The 15904-nt window shown below is 41.5% G+C and overlaps 1 protein-coding gene across 1 annotated transcript in view; it reads right to left on the bottom strand.

Moving 5' to 3' along the window:
- The window catches only part of SWIP (strumpellin and WASH-interacting protein), a 320197-nt gene that overhangs the window by 201552 nt on the left and 102741 nt on the right, over positions 1–15904 (bottom strand). Inside the window, exon 12 of the mRNA XM_071678856.1 lies at positions 3254–3427. Coding sequence (XP_071534957.1) covers positions 3254–3427 — 174 coding nt within the window. The remainder of the gene's footprint in view (positions 1–3253; positions 3428–15904) is intronic.

Raw genomic sequence — 15904 nt, 5'->3', positions numbered from 1 at the left:
TATCATATGCTTTCTCCAGATCCATAAATGCTACATACAAATCCATTTGTTCCTCTAAGTATTTCATGAATATATTCTTCAAAGAACATACCTGATCCACATATCCTTTACTAATTCTAAAACCTCACTGCTCTTCACCAATCTGATGATCTGTACATGCCTTCACCCTCTCAGACAATACCCTCCCATATAATTTTTCAGGAATACTCAATAAACAAGCCTCTGTAGTTTGAAAACTCACCTTTATCCCCTTTGCCTATGTGCAATGGCTCTATGCATGCATTCAGCCAATCATCAGGGACTTCAACATGATCCATATATACACTAAATATCCTTACCAACCAAGCAACAACACAGTCCCCCCCCTTTCTCAATAAACTCCACTGCAGTACCATCCAAACTCTTTGACCATCTCTCCTTCTCACATACATTTACTTGTGCATTTTTCTCTTTTTAAACCAGGTATTCTCAATCATCAGTCTTTTTTTATGCACACAAATCCAAGGGCTCTTCACCACTTACATTCACATAATTGAATACCCCATGTACACCAATCATACCCTCAACTGCCACATTACTCACCTTCGTATCTACATCAACCTTCGCTAATACCCAGTCTCGGACACCAAAACTGCTGACACACACACACACACACACACACACAGCTGCTCCCTATTCTCTCATAATCTTTCTTCTCACGACAAGGTGCAAAAGCACCAATAATCACCCATCTCTCTCTATCCACTTTCAGTTTTACCCAAATCAATCGAGAACTTACTTAATTACACTCTATCACACACTCCCACAACTCCTGCGTCAGGAGTAGTGCTACTTCTTTCTTAGCTCTAGTCCTCTCACCAGCCCTTGACTTTACTCCCAAGATGTTTCCAAATCATTTTTCTCCTTTACCCTTTAGCTTCATTTCACTCAAAGCCAGAACATCCAGGTTTCTTTCCTTAAACATACAGCCTATTACTCCTTTTTTCTCATCTTGGTTATATCCACACATATTCAGACACCCCAGTCTGAGCCCTGGAGGAGGATGACCATTCTCTGCTTGACTCCTTCAGTTTGATCTTTTAGAAACTGAAATACAAGAAGAGGAGGATTTCCAACCCCCTGTTCCTGCCCCCTTTAGTCGCCTTCTACTACACATGGGGAATATGGAGGTAGAATTCTTTCTCCCCTACCTCGGGGAGATAGATATACAATATCATACTACTCTACCATTACCCGTTTCTTACAAATAATTAACATGTTTAAAGATAAATATCATATAACTCTATCATTATGTGTTTCTTATAAATAACTAACATGTTAACACCACTGATTTTGTACTGCAGTACTGGCATTTTCAGAACTTATATTAATTATTTCTATTTACTAATAGTGATTGTTACTGCAGCTGAATTTCTCAAGAAAGGAGACAGTTTTGTTGACTGATTAGTCAAGATTTTAATGTAAGCATGCCTAGGTGCCTGAAGATCGGTGGAATGCCATTATAGTGCTACTGCATAAAGGTAAGGTGGATAAAAGTGACTTTTCCAATTTCAAAGATATAAGTTCAATGAGTGTATCTGGCAAGATTTATGAAAGAGTGATGAATGAGACAGTGGTAGAATGCATCAAGTCTGACTGGAGAGGAAAAATGTGGCTCTTAGAGTGGTAGAGGATACATCTAGCAGGAGCTTGAAGTTGTGTCACAATTAAAGAAAAAGAGGGATTCAAATGAGACATCAGTGGATTTGGAAAAGTGTATGGTAAGACTGAAAGAGATGTTTTGTGAAAGGATATATGGCGTAAGGAGAGTAAGGCGTGTATGCACATAGGAAGGGAGGAGCATGAGAGGTTTCAATCGAAGGTGGGTCTGTGTCAGGGATAAGTAATGACACCATGGCTGTTTGATCTGTTTAAAGATCGGGTGGTGAGGAAGATGAGTGTGAGGGTCATAGAGAGTGCTGGATGCTGGGGTACCTAAAAGATGAGCCAGTTGGAGTTTGCTGGTGATATGGTTCTGGTGGCAGATTTGAGTAAAAACTGCAAAAGAAAGTTGAGTTAATGTGAACAGAGGTAGGGTTATCAAGTTTACCATGGGACAGATTGTTTGGTGTTTGAGTATGATTGGAGATAACCTGGAGAAAGTGGAGTGTTTTAGATACTTGGGAATGTGCATAGTAGCAGATGGAACTATGGGAGCTGAAGTAAGCCAGTGGGTGGGTGAGGGGACAAAGGTCCAGGGAATGTTGAGGAGTGTGTGGAAAGAGAAATTACAGTCTGTGAGTGCAAAAATTAAGTTTAATGGCACAGCAGTACTTGTGGTGTTGCATGGATGCAAAGCATAGGCCCATGATGAAAAACATTGGGAAGAGCATGGATGTGTTGAAAATAAAATGTCTGAGGAAACTGTGTGGTGAGGAGGGTTGATCAAATAAGAAATGATACAGTAAGAGATGTGTGAGGTAAGAATGAGACCTGAATAGGGTGTGCTGGAATGGTCTGGCTGTGTAGATGGGATTAGTGAGAAGCTGACTAAAAAGATATACTTATTAGAAGTGGAGGGATGATGGAGCTTAGGGAACTCAGGCGGTGATATGGTAAAGTGAAAGATGCTTTAAATGCTCTGGGCATGAACATGCTAGAGAGAGTGAGGCTTGACCAGGGGAGAGAGACTTGGAGAGATACAGTATTGAGGGGGGAAACATGCTGTCAATGGGATGAACCTAAGCATGTGAAGCAGTCAACAAGGAAACGTCTAATGGGCTTGGCTGTGGATAGGGGGCTCAAGTTTTGGTGCTTTATACATAAGAACTAGAGTGGGCATGACTGAATAAGGCTCTTCTTCATCTGCTCTTAATGCCACCACACGATGTGGAAAATGGCATAGTATAAAAAACTACAACACTCTGTTGGAAAGTCAGAGCAATACTACTCTCCAAGTTCCATGTTGTACATTATCATCCTCATTCTGTGTTATCTTAAAATCAATACTACTTTCATGTCTTGGTTGGGTGGGGCTAGTGCTTTGGGAAGAAGCCACTCTCCTGCAGAAACTTAATACAATGATATGAAAAACCATGCCACAATCATGGCACAAAGAACGGCTTCACATTCAACCGTAATTGTGTTGGGGAACATAAAAAGGGTAAACTACTAAGCATGTTTATATTTCACAACCTAACAACAAATGAAGACATATGATAAAAAAGACCACAAATTACAAACCATTACATACGAATAGAGAGTGAATACTTACATGAATGTGACGCACATGGTCAAAGCTTTGGAAGAATTGATCCAGGTATGTGGGTAAAATTACACGGTGGTGATAGAGAATGGAGCAGTTTGTTGCTTCCCTAACGCGTGACTGAACTTCACAAGCCAGATCTAAACGACGTAAAAGCACTAGTAGTGATGATATATCTTCATCCTGAATAAAAATTAAGCATTAGTACAAGGATACAATAAAGAACCAAAGAAAGACTATTCTGAGGATATTTTTTCAAAGATAGTTGCATTTATAGAAACTACATTGCAATATTTCCTTTGACTGAATATCTGTTCATAACGATCAAAGTTGACAATCTGAGAGAGGGATGTACAAGAAGGGTATTCTCACCACTACATCTTTTTTTGTGAAAAGAGAGTGGTGAAAGTAAGAATGCTTGGAAAAGAGAATTGTGTGAAGAAATACCAGAAGTTATTGAGTGTGGAATGGCAAAAGGTGAGGGTGAACAAGGCTGGGGAATAGTGAGGAATGGTATGCATTTAGAGAAGCAGTGCTGGCATGTGCAAGAGATGTGTGTGGTATGAATAAGGTGGGAGATGGGAAGGTTAGAAAGGATATTGAGTGGTGGGATGCTGAAGTTGCTAAAGAAAGAGAAAAGATGTATATGGGCAGTAATTGCAGGGAAGGAGCATAAATGATTTGTAGATATATACGACAAAGCAGCAGAAGGTCAAGAGTATGGTGAACAGGGTTGAAAAAGAGGGCAAATGAGAGTTGTGAAACTTCAGGAGGAATACAATGATTTAGAAGGAGGCTAATAGTGAGTGGAAAACAAGAGAACATATGAGCTCACTGGTGATGAAGGCAAATGGGGATGTGGTAACAAACAGTGATGAAGTGAGCAGGAGGCAGACTGAGGATGCTGAATGACCAGAGTGGCAGGTTTGGGAAGTTTGGGTCAGAGTGGTACATGAAATCAGAAAGTGAAATGAACGTATGGATCATGGTGAGATGCCTGAGGACTAGCAGAATGTATGTATAATATCATTGCATAAAGGCAAGGGGGATAACAGGTGAGTGTTTACACTATGGATGTATGAGTTTATGGAGTTTACCTGATAAGATGTAGCGACTGACAGAGTAAAGGTATCAGACTAGGGAGGAACTGTGTGGTTTCATTAGTAAAGAATGTGTGGATCAGGTGTTTGCCTTAAAGAATATGAGAGGAATATTCAAAGAAACAAAAGGATTCATAAATGGCATTTATGGATCTGCAGAGAGCATGTGATAGGGCTGATAGAGATGCCGTGTGGAAGGTCTAAAGAATATACAGTATAGAAGGAAAGCTGCTAGAAGCAGTGAGGAGTTTTCATCAAGGGTGTGCATGAGTAGGAAGAGAGGAGAGTGAATGTTTCCAAGTGAAAGTTGGTCTGCAGCTGGAGTGTGTGAAGTCACCATGGTTGTTTGTTTAAGGATGGGGTGGTGAGAAAGGTAAATGCAAGTCTTGGAAAGAGGGGTGAGTATGCAATGTGTAGAAGATGAGAGGGCATGGAAGTGTCAGTTCTTGTTTGCTGATGATAAAGCAATGGTGGCATATTCAAGTGTGAAACTGGAGCTGGTGACTGAGTTGGAAGGGTGGGAAAAAAGGAAGTTGAGAGTGGATGTTATGTTTTCTTCAATGAATTAAATAACATCCACCCCACTATCAAATTCAAGATAAAATGGGAAAAAGAAGGCAAACTGCCCTTTCTAGATGTGTTGATAAACAGAGAATCTGGTCATCTGTCCTTCAAAATCTACAGGAAGCCTACCAACTCTGAGAGGTATATTCATTATTCCTTCTGTAAAAATGGCTGTAATTATGTCTATGTTTTTAAGAGCACTGTTGGTATGTGATCTCACAGGCCTGGTAGATGAATGTAGTCATATAAGATGTATCTTTAGGCAGTTATATTATCCCAAATGGTTTGTCAACAAAGCTTACTGGAAAGCTAGGAAGACATTCTATGCTTCTTGTAACAAAGATGTGACAAGTAAGGATGTCAAAATATGTATGCATTGCCCTATTCTCCCAACTTAGCTAATCTAAGACATGCACTGAAAAACAATGGTTGTAATGTTGCTTTCCAGTACAATAACACCATCAGCAAGACCTTAATAGATAGTAGGCCAAATCATGCAACAACTGGGAGTGTTTATACCATCAAATGCAAGGCATGTAAATATATTCACGTAGGTCAGACTGGAAGTTGAGAACATTATCTCGGAAAGCAAAACTGGGTATGTTTGAAGGAATACTGGCTCCAACAATGTTGTATGGTTGCGAGGCGTGGGCTATGGACAGAGTTGTGCGGAAGAGGGTGGATGTGCTAGAAATGAGATGTTTGAGGACAATATGTGGTGTTAGGTAGTTTGATCGAGTTAGTAATAATAGGGTAAGAGAGATGTGTGGTAACAAAAAGAGTGTGATTGAGAGAGCAGAAGAGGGTGTTTTGAAATGGTTTGGTTACATGGAGAGAATGAGTGAGGATAGATTGACCAAGAGGATATATGTGTCAGAGGTGGAGGGATCGAGAAGTGGGAGACCAAATTGGAGGTGGAAAGATGAAGTGAAAAAGATTTTGAGTGATCGGGGCCTGAACATGCAGGAGGGTGAAAGGCGTGCAAGGAATAGAGTGAATTGGAACGATGTGGTATACCAGGGTAGACGTGCTGTCAATGGACTGAACTAGGGCATGTGAAGCGTCTGGGGTAAACCATGGAAAGTTGTGTGGGGCCTGGATGTGGAAAGGGAGCTGTGGTTTTGGTGCATTATTACATGACAACTAGAGACTGAGTGTGAACGAATGGGGCCTTTGTTGTCTTTCCTAGCGCTACCTCGCACACATGAGGGGGAGGGGGTTGTTATTCCATGTGTTGCAAGGTGGCAATGGAAATGAATGAAGGCAGACAGTATGAATTATGTACATGTGTATATATGTATATGTCTGTGTGTGTATATATATGTATACATTGAGATGTATAGGTATGTATATTTGAGTGTGTGGACGTGTATGTATATACATGTGTATGTGGGTGGGTTGGGCCATTCTTTCGTCTGTTTCCTTGCGCTACCTCGCTAACGCAGGAGACAGCAACAAAGCAAAATAAATAAATAAATAAATAGGACTGACTGGTAAAACTGTAAAGGAGTGGTGTTATTGGCACCAACATTCAGTATGCAGGGATGACGACAAAAATATGATCGCAAAACAATGTCATGAAAATGATCACCCTGTTATTTTATACCCCTCTGCTGATTATGTCACATGCAACATCACTGAACCTGTTTCAGTTGCTAATACTAAGAACTTCAATTTGTTCTTTATTCTAAAGCCCATCCTAGCTTTAACCAAAACATTCTGAGAGCATTGACAAAACACAAAAACATAAAAAAAGGTGTTCAAGACACACCCAGCTACCCAGGTTAACCCCCGCCACCTGACCCCCTTAATCACTCTCCCTAACAACGGTTACAACCAGACAAAGCAGACAGTGCTTGGTCTATAAAGATTGGTGTTGTACGGCAGGAATCAAGTGTGATGTTGAGATACAAATAATTTTGTTAAGTACTGGCACCTGATGAGCGGATTGTCTCTACAAAACATGTCGTGCCACATGTATAGAAAAATTACATGTTAAATGAAATTGTATGAACTCCTACTGAAGTGCGATTTCATCTTCATATGTATAAATAGATAGATATGATGATCACACAAGTCCGTGATGATTATTATTATCATTATCATTATTATACTTGATTGCCATTTCTTGCATCAGCAAGGTAGTGCCAGGAAACAGACAAAGAATGGCTCATCAGTATGACCTTTCATTATCTTCTCAATCACACCACCTAACATCACATCAGTCCTCAAACATTTCATCTCCAACACATCCATCCTCCTCCATACAACCCTATCTATAGCCCATGCCTCACAACCATACAGCAAAGTTGGAACTACTATTCCTTCAAACATACCCATTTTTGCTCTTCAAGATAATGTTTTCTCTTTCCACACATTCTTCATCTCTCCCAGAACCTTCGCCCCCTTCCCCACTCTGTGACTCACTTCCGCTTCCATGGTTCCACTTGCTGCTAAGTCCAATCCTAGATATCTAAAACACTTCACTTCCTCCAATTTTTCTCCATTCAAAATCACATCCTAATTAACTTGTTCCTCAACCCTGCTGAACCTGATAACCTTACTCTTATTCACATTTACTCTCAAATTTCTTCTTTCACACACTTTTTCCAAACTCAGTTACCAAATTCTACAGTTTCTCACTTGAATCAGCCACCAGAGCTGTATCACTGGCAAACAGCAACTAACTGACTTCCCAGGCCCTCTACTCCCAAACAGACTGCATAATCACCCCTCTTTCCAAAACTCTTGCATTTACCTCCCTGCCCACCCTATCCATAAACAAATTAAATAACCATGGAGACATTGTACACCCTTGCTGCAGACCGACATTCACTGGAAACCACTCACTCTACCCTCTTCCTACTCATACACATGCCTTACATCCTTGATAAAAGCTTTTCACTGCTTCTAGCAGCTAACCTTCTAAACCATAAATTCTTAAGACCTTCCACAAAGCATTTCTATCAACCCTATCATATGCCTTCTCCAGATCCATAAATGATACATACAAATCCATCAGTTTTTCTAAATATTTCTCACACATTCTTCAAAGCAAACACCTAATCCACACATCCTCTACCACTTTGGAAACCACATTACTCCTCCCCAATATGATTATCTGTACATGCCTTCACTCTCTCAATCAACACCCTCCCATACAATTCCCCAGGAATACTCAAAAACCTTATGCTTATGTAGTTTAATCACCCTCCTTTATCCCATTTGCATTTGTACAATGGCACTATACTTGCATTTTGTCAATCCTCAGGCACTTCACCATGATCCATACATTCAGTGAACATCCTTACCAACCAATCAACAACACAGTCATCCCGTTTCTTAATAAATTATACTGCAATTCCATCCAAACCCACCTCCTTGCCAGATCTCATCTTCTGCAAGGCTTTCACTGCCTCTTCCCTCTTAACCAAACCATTCTCCCTGAACCTATCAGTTCACACACCAACCTAACCAAAACACCCTACATCTGCCACTCTATCATCAAACACATTCAACAAACCTTCAAAATACTTACTCCATCTCCTTCTCACTTCATCACTATCAGTTATCACTTCCACACTTGCCCCCTTCACTGATGTTGCCCCCTTCACCGATGTTCCCATTAGTACTGTCTTTTGCATATTATTTACCTTCTTCCAAAACATCTTTTTATCCTCCCTAAAGTCTAATGATACTCTCACCACAATTCTCATTTGCCCTCTTTTTCAACCCTTGCACTTTCTTATGACCTCCTGCCACTTTCTTCTACACATCTCCCAATCACTGGCATTCTTTCCTTGTAAGTATCGTCCAAATGCCTCTCTTTTCTTTTTCACTAACAACTTTACTTCTTTATCTCACCAGTCGCTACCCTTTCTAATCAGCCCACCTCCCACCTTCCTCATGCCACATGCAACTTTTGCTCATGCCATCACTGCATCCTTAAATACATCTCATTCCTTATCCACTTCCCTCACGTCATTTGCTCTCACCTTTTGCCATTATACACTCAATCCCTAGTGGTACTTCCTCACACAAGTCTCCTTTCCAAGCTCACTTACTCTCATAACTCTCCTCTCCCCAACATTCTCCCTTCTTTTTTGAAAATCCCTACAAATCTTCACCCTCGTCTCCACTAGAAAGAGATCAGACATCCCTCCAGTTGCCCTTCTTAGCACATCAACATCCACAAGTCTCTCTTTTACATGCCTATCAATTAACACATAATCCAATAATGCCCTATGACCATCTCTCCTACTCACATATGTATACTTGTGTATCTCTCTCTTTTTAAACCAGGTATTCCCAATCACCAGTCTTTTTCAGCACACAAATTCTAAAGCTCTTAATTTCCATTCACAACACTGAATACTTCATGTACACTAATGACACCCTCAACTGCCACATTACTCATCTTCTCATTTAAATCACCCATAAGTAATACCGGTCTTGTGCAACGCAGCTGCTGACACACTCACTCAGCTGTTCCCAAAACACTTATTGCTCATGACCAGGTGCAAAAGCACCAATAATTCCATCTCTCTCCATCCACTTTCAGTTTTACCGACATCAACCTAGAATTTACTTTCTTGCACTCTATCACCTTTCTTACACTCTATCACATACTCCCACAACTCCTGCTTCAGGAATATTGCTACTCCTTCCTTGGCTGTTATCCTCTCACAAACCCCAATTTTACTTCCATGACTTTTTCAAACCAATCTTCCCTTTTACCCTTGAGCTTCGTTTCACTCACAGCCAGAACATCCATGTTTCTTTCCTCAAAGATACTACCTATATCTCCTTTCTTCTCATCTTGGTTACATCAACACACATTTAGACACCCCAATCTGAGCCTTCAAGGAGGATGAGCACTCCCTGCTTGACTCACTCTTCTGTTTCCCCTTTTAGAAACTCAACTACAAGGAGGGGAGGTTTTCCAGCCCCTGCTCCCACCCCCTTTAGTCGCTTTCTATGACACACGGGTAATATGTGGGAAATATCTTCTCTCCTATCCCCAGGGATAGGGAAGAAAGAATACATTAATCAATAATACAATAATCAATAATATATATATCTAAAAATATAAAAATCTCAAATGCCATACCATACGCATTTCATATCGTACTTGTCTTTAGTAGCATTAGGTATACTTGCTTTGATTTGGTCTCCGTCTGCCTCAAGCTATCATGCGGTCAAGTTGTATACAGAGAACTGTGACTTTGTCTATCAAAAAATTTTGCAATCCTTACAATTCAAAATGGCATCAAGTGACAGGGGAGTTGAATGATGGCATGTGAACTGTACATTGTATTCAAAAAGAGCCCACAGGTTACATTTTATTTAATGGACTTTTGTCATTAATGGACAACCATCCCCCAATTAGTCCATTTACTGCATTACTTTCCAAAGAAGGAACAGAGAAATGAGGCAGGTGGGGATATTTCCCTCTAAGGCTCAGTCATCTGTTCTTGTTGCTACCTCACTCGTGGAAAATGTCAAGCACATATGAAAACATATATACATTTTGGTTATATTCTATTATCATACTTTGTCGCTATCTCCCGCGTTGGCAAGGTAGCGCAAGGAAACAGACAAAAGAATGGCACAACCCACCCACATACATATGTATATACAAACATGCCCACACACACACCTATACATACCTATACATTTCAACATATACATATTTATCAATATCTATTTTGCTTTGTCGCTGTCTCCCGTGTTAGCGAGGTAGCACAAGGAAACAGACGAAAGAATGGCCCAACCCACCCACATACACATGTATGTACATACACATCCACACACACAAATATACATACCTATACATCTCAATGTATACATATATATACATACACAGGCAAATACATATATACACATGTACACAATTCATACTGTCTGCCTTCATTCATTCCCATCGCCACCTCGCCACACATGAAATAACAACCCCCTCCCCCCTCAAGTGTGCGAGGTAGTGCTAGGAAGACAACAAAGGTCCCATTCGTTCACACTCAGTCTCTAGCTGTCATGTAATAATGCACTGAAACCACAGCTCCCTTTCCACATCCAGGCCCCACACAACTTTCCATGGTTTACCCCAGACACTTCACATGCCCTGGTTCAATCCAATGACAGCACATCGACCCCGGTATACCACATCGTTCCAATTCACTCTATTCCTTGCCCTCCTTTCACCCTCCTGCATGTTCAGGGCACGATCACTCAAAATCTTTTTCACTCCATCATTCCACGTCCAATTTGGTCTCCCACTTCTCCTTGTTCCCTCCACCTCTGACACATATATCCTCTTGGTCAATCTTTCCTCACTCATTCTCTCCATGTCACCAAACCATTTCAAAACACCCTCTTCTGCTCTCTCAACCACACTCTTTTTATTAACACACATCTCTCTTACCCTTACATTACTTACTCGATCAAACCACCTCACACCACATATTGTCCTCAAACATCTCATTTCAAGCACATCCACCCTCCTCCGCACAACTCTATCCATAGCCCACGCCTCGCAACCATACAACATTGTTGGAACCACTAATCCTTCAAACACACCCAGTTTTGCTTTCCGAGATGATGTTCTCGACTTCCACACATTCTTCAACGCTCCCAAAATTTTCGCCCCCTCCCTCACCCTATGATCCACTTCCGCTTCCATGGTTCCATCCGCTGCCAGATCCACTCCCAGATATCTAAAACACTTCACTTCCTCCAGTTTTTCTCCATTCAAACTCACCTCCCAATTGACTTGACCCTCAACCCTACTGTACCTAATAACCTTGCTCTTATTCACATTTACTCTTAACTTTCTTCTTTCACACACTTTACCAAACTCAGTCACCAGCTTCTGCAGTTTCTCACATGAATCAGCCACCAGCGCTGTATCATCAGCGAACAACAACTGACTCACTTCCCAAGCTCTCTCATCCCCAACAGACTTCATACTTGCCCCTCTTTCCAAAACTCTTGCATTCACCTCCCTAACAACCCCATCCATAAACAAATTAAACAACCATGGAGACATCACACACCCCTTATATCTCTGTAATCTGAGCACTCACCTTTGTCCCCTTTGCCTTTGTACAATGGCACTATGCATGCATTCCGCCAATCCTCAGGCATCTCACCATGAATCAAACTTACATTAAATAACCTTACCAACCAGTCAACAATACAGTCACCCCCTTTTTTAATAAATTTCACTGCAATGCCATCCAAACCCGCTGCCTTGCAGGCTTTCATCTTCCGCAAAGCTTTTACTACCTCTTCTCTGTTTACCAAATCATCCTCCCTAACCCTCTCACTTTGCACACCACCTTGACCAAAACACCCTATATCTGCCACTCTATCATCAAACACATTCAACAAACCTTCAAAATACTCACTCCATTTCCTTCTCACATCACCACTACTTGTTATCACCTCCCCATTAGCCCCCTTCACTGAAGTTCCCATTTGTTCCCTTGTCTTATGAACTTTATTTACCTCCTTCCAAAACATCTTTTTATTCTCTCTAAAATTTAATGATACTCTCTCACCCCAACTCTCATTTGCCCTCTTTTTCACCACTTGCACCTTTCTCTTAACCTCCTGCCTCTTTCTTTTATACATCTCCCACTCATTTGCATTATTTCCCTGCAAAAATCATCCAAATGCCTCTCTCTTCTCTTTCACTAATAATCTTACTTCTTCATCCCACCACTCACTACCCTTTCTAATCTGCCCACCTCCCATGCTTCTCATGCCACAAGCATCTTTTGCGCAAGCCATCACTGCTTCCCTAAATACATCCCATTCCTCCTCCACTCCCCTTACCTCCTTTCTTCTCACCCTTTTCCATTCTGGACTCAGTCTCTCCTGGTACTTCCTCACACAAGTCTCTTTCCCAAGCTCACTTACTCTCACCACTCTCTTCACCCCAACATTCTCTCTTCTTTTCTGAAAACCCATACAAATCTTCACCTTCGCCTCCACAAGATAATGATAAGACATCCCTCCAGTTGCACCTCTCAGCACATTAACATCCAAAAGTCTCTCTTTCGCGCGCTTATCAATTAACACGTAATCCAATAACGCTCTCTAGCCATCTCTCCTACTTACATACGTATACTTATGTATATCTCTCTTTTTAAACCAGGTATTCCCAATCACCAGTCCTTTTTCAGCACAAATCTACAAGCTCTTCACCATTTCCATTTACAACACTGAACACCCCATGTATACCAATTATTCCCTCAACTGCTACATTACTCACCTTTGCATGTAAATCACCCATCACTATAACCTGATTTCATGCATCAAAACCACTAACACACTCATTCAGCTGCTCCCAAAACACTTGCCTCTCATGATCTTTCTTCACATGCCCAGGTGCATATGCATCAATAATCACCCATCTCTCTCCATCAACTTTCAGTTTTACCCATATCAATCTAGAGTTTACTTTCTTACACTCTATTGCATACTCCCACCACTCCTGTTTCAGGAGTAGTGCTACTCCTTCCCTTGCTCTTGTCCTCTCACTAACCCCTGACTTTACTCCCAAGACATCCCCAAACCACTCTTCCCCTTTACCCTTGAGCTTCGTTTCACTCAAAGCCAAAACATCCAGGTTCCTTTCCTCAAACATACTACCCATCTCTCCTTTTTTCTCATCTTGGTTACATCCACACACATTTAGACACCCCAAACTGAGCCTTCGAGGAGGATGAGCACTCCCCTCGTGACTCCTTCTGTTTCCCCTTTTAGAAAGTTAAAATACAAGGAGGAGAGGGTTTCTAGCCCCCCACTCCCGTCCCCTTTAGTTGCCTTCTACGACATGTGAGGAATGTGTGGGAAGTATTCTTTCTCCCCTATACCCAGGGATATGGAGGTCCCATATACATATGAGCTTATGTACATATTCATACTTGCTGCCTTCATTCATTCAGCCGCCACCCTGCCACACATGAAATGACACCCCCCTCCCCCCATGTGCGCACGAGGTAGTGCCAGGAAACGACAAAAAAGGCCACATTCGTTCACACTCAGTCTCTAGCTGTCATGTGTAATGCACCAAAACCACAGTTCCCTTTCCACATCCAGGCCCCACAAAACTTTCCATGGTTTACACCAGATGCTTCACATGCCCTAGTTCAATCCATTGACAGCACATCCACCCCGGTATACCACATCGTTCCAATTCACTCTATTCCTTGCACGCCTTTCACCCTCCCGTATGTTCAAGCCCCGATCGCTCAAAATCTTTTTCACTCCATCTTTCCACCTCCAATTTGGTCTCCCACTTCTCATTGTTCCCTACACCTCTGACACATATATCCTCTTTGTCAATCTTTCCTCACTCATTCTCTCCATGTGACCAAACCATCTGAATACACCCTCTTCTGCTCTCTCAACCACACTCTTTTTATTACCACACATCTCTCTTACCCTTCCATGACTTACTTAATCTAACCATCTCAATCCACATATTGTCCTCAAACACATCCACCCTCCTTCGCATAACCCTATCTATCACCCATGCCTCACAACCATATAACATTGTTGGAACCACTATTCCTTCAAACATACCCATTTTTGCTCTCCAAGATAACGTTTTCACCTTCCACACATTCTTCAATGCTCCCAGAACCTTTGCCCCCTCTCCCACCTTGTGACTCACTTCCATTTCCATGGTTCCATCCACTGCGAAGTAATTCCCAGATATCTAAAACACTTCACTTTCTCTGGTTTTCTCCATTCAAACTTACCTCTCAATCTACTTGTCCCTCAACCCCACTGAACCTAATAACCTTGCTCTTATTCACATTTACTCTCAGCTTTCTTCTTTCATACACTTTACTAAACTCATTCACCAGCTTCTGTAGTTTCTCAAACGAATCAGCCACCAGCGCTGTATCATCAGCGAACAACTGACTCACCTCCCAAACCCTTTCATCCACAACAGACTGCATACTTGGTCCTCTCTCCAAAACTCTTGCATTCAACTCCCTATCAACCCCATCCATAAACAAATTAAACAACCATGGAGACATCACACACCCCTGCCACAAATCGACATTCCCTGGGAACCAATCACTTCCCTCTCTTCCTACTCGTACACATGCCTTACATCCTCGATAAAAACTTTTCACTGCTTCTAGCAACCTACCTCTCACACTATATGCACTTAATACCTTCCACAGAGCATCTCTATCAACTCTATCATATGCTTTCTCCAGATCCATAAATGCTACTTACAAATCAATCTGCTTTTCTAAGTATTTCTCACATACATTCTTCAAAGCAAACACCTGATCCACACATTCTCTACCACTTCTGAAACCACACTGCTCCTCCCCAATCTGGTGCTCTGTACATGCCTTCACCCTCTCAATCAATACCCTCCCATATAATTTCCCAAGAATACTCAACAAACTTATATCTTTGTAATTTGAACAATCAGCTTTATCCCCGCTGCCTTTGTACAATGGCACTATACATGCATTCCGCCAATCCTCAAGCACTTCACCATGAACCATACATACATTGAATATCTTCACCAACCAGTCAACAACACAGTCACCCCCTTTTTTAATAAAGTCCACATCTATACCATCCAAACCCACTGCCTTGCTGGCTTTCATCTTCTGCAAAGATTTCACTACCTCTTCTCTGGTTACCAAATCATTCTTCCTGACCCTCACACTTCACACACCACCTCGACCAAAACACCCTATAATTGCCACTCTATCATCACACACATTCAACAAACCTTCAAAATACTCACTCCATCTCCCTCTCACTTCACCACTACTTGTTATTACCTCCCCATTTGCCCCCTTCACTGATGTTCCCATTGGTTCTCTTGTCTTATGAACTTTATTTACCTCCTTCCAAAACATCTTTTTATCCTCCCTAAAATTTAATGATACTCTCTCATCCCAACTCTCATTTGCCCTCTTTTTCACCTCTTGCACCTTTCACTTGACCTCTT

The sequence above is a fragment of the Panulirus ornatus genome, chromosome 28, assembly GCF_036320965.1.
Source record: "Panulirus ornatus isolate Po-2019 chromosome 28, ASM3632096v1, whole genome shotgun sequence".
Classification (NCBI taxonomy): Eukaryota; Metazoa; Arthropoda; class Malacostraca; order Decapoda; family Palinuridae; genus Panulirus; species Panulirus ornatus.
The sequence above is the reverse complement of the archived record's forward strand: the minus strand, read 5'-3'. Positions and strand labels throughout refer to the sequence as shown.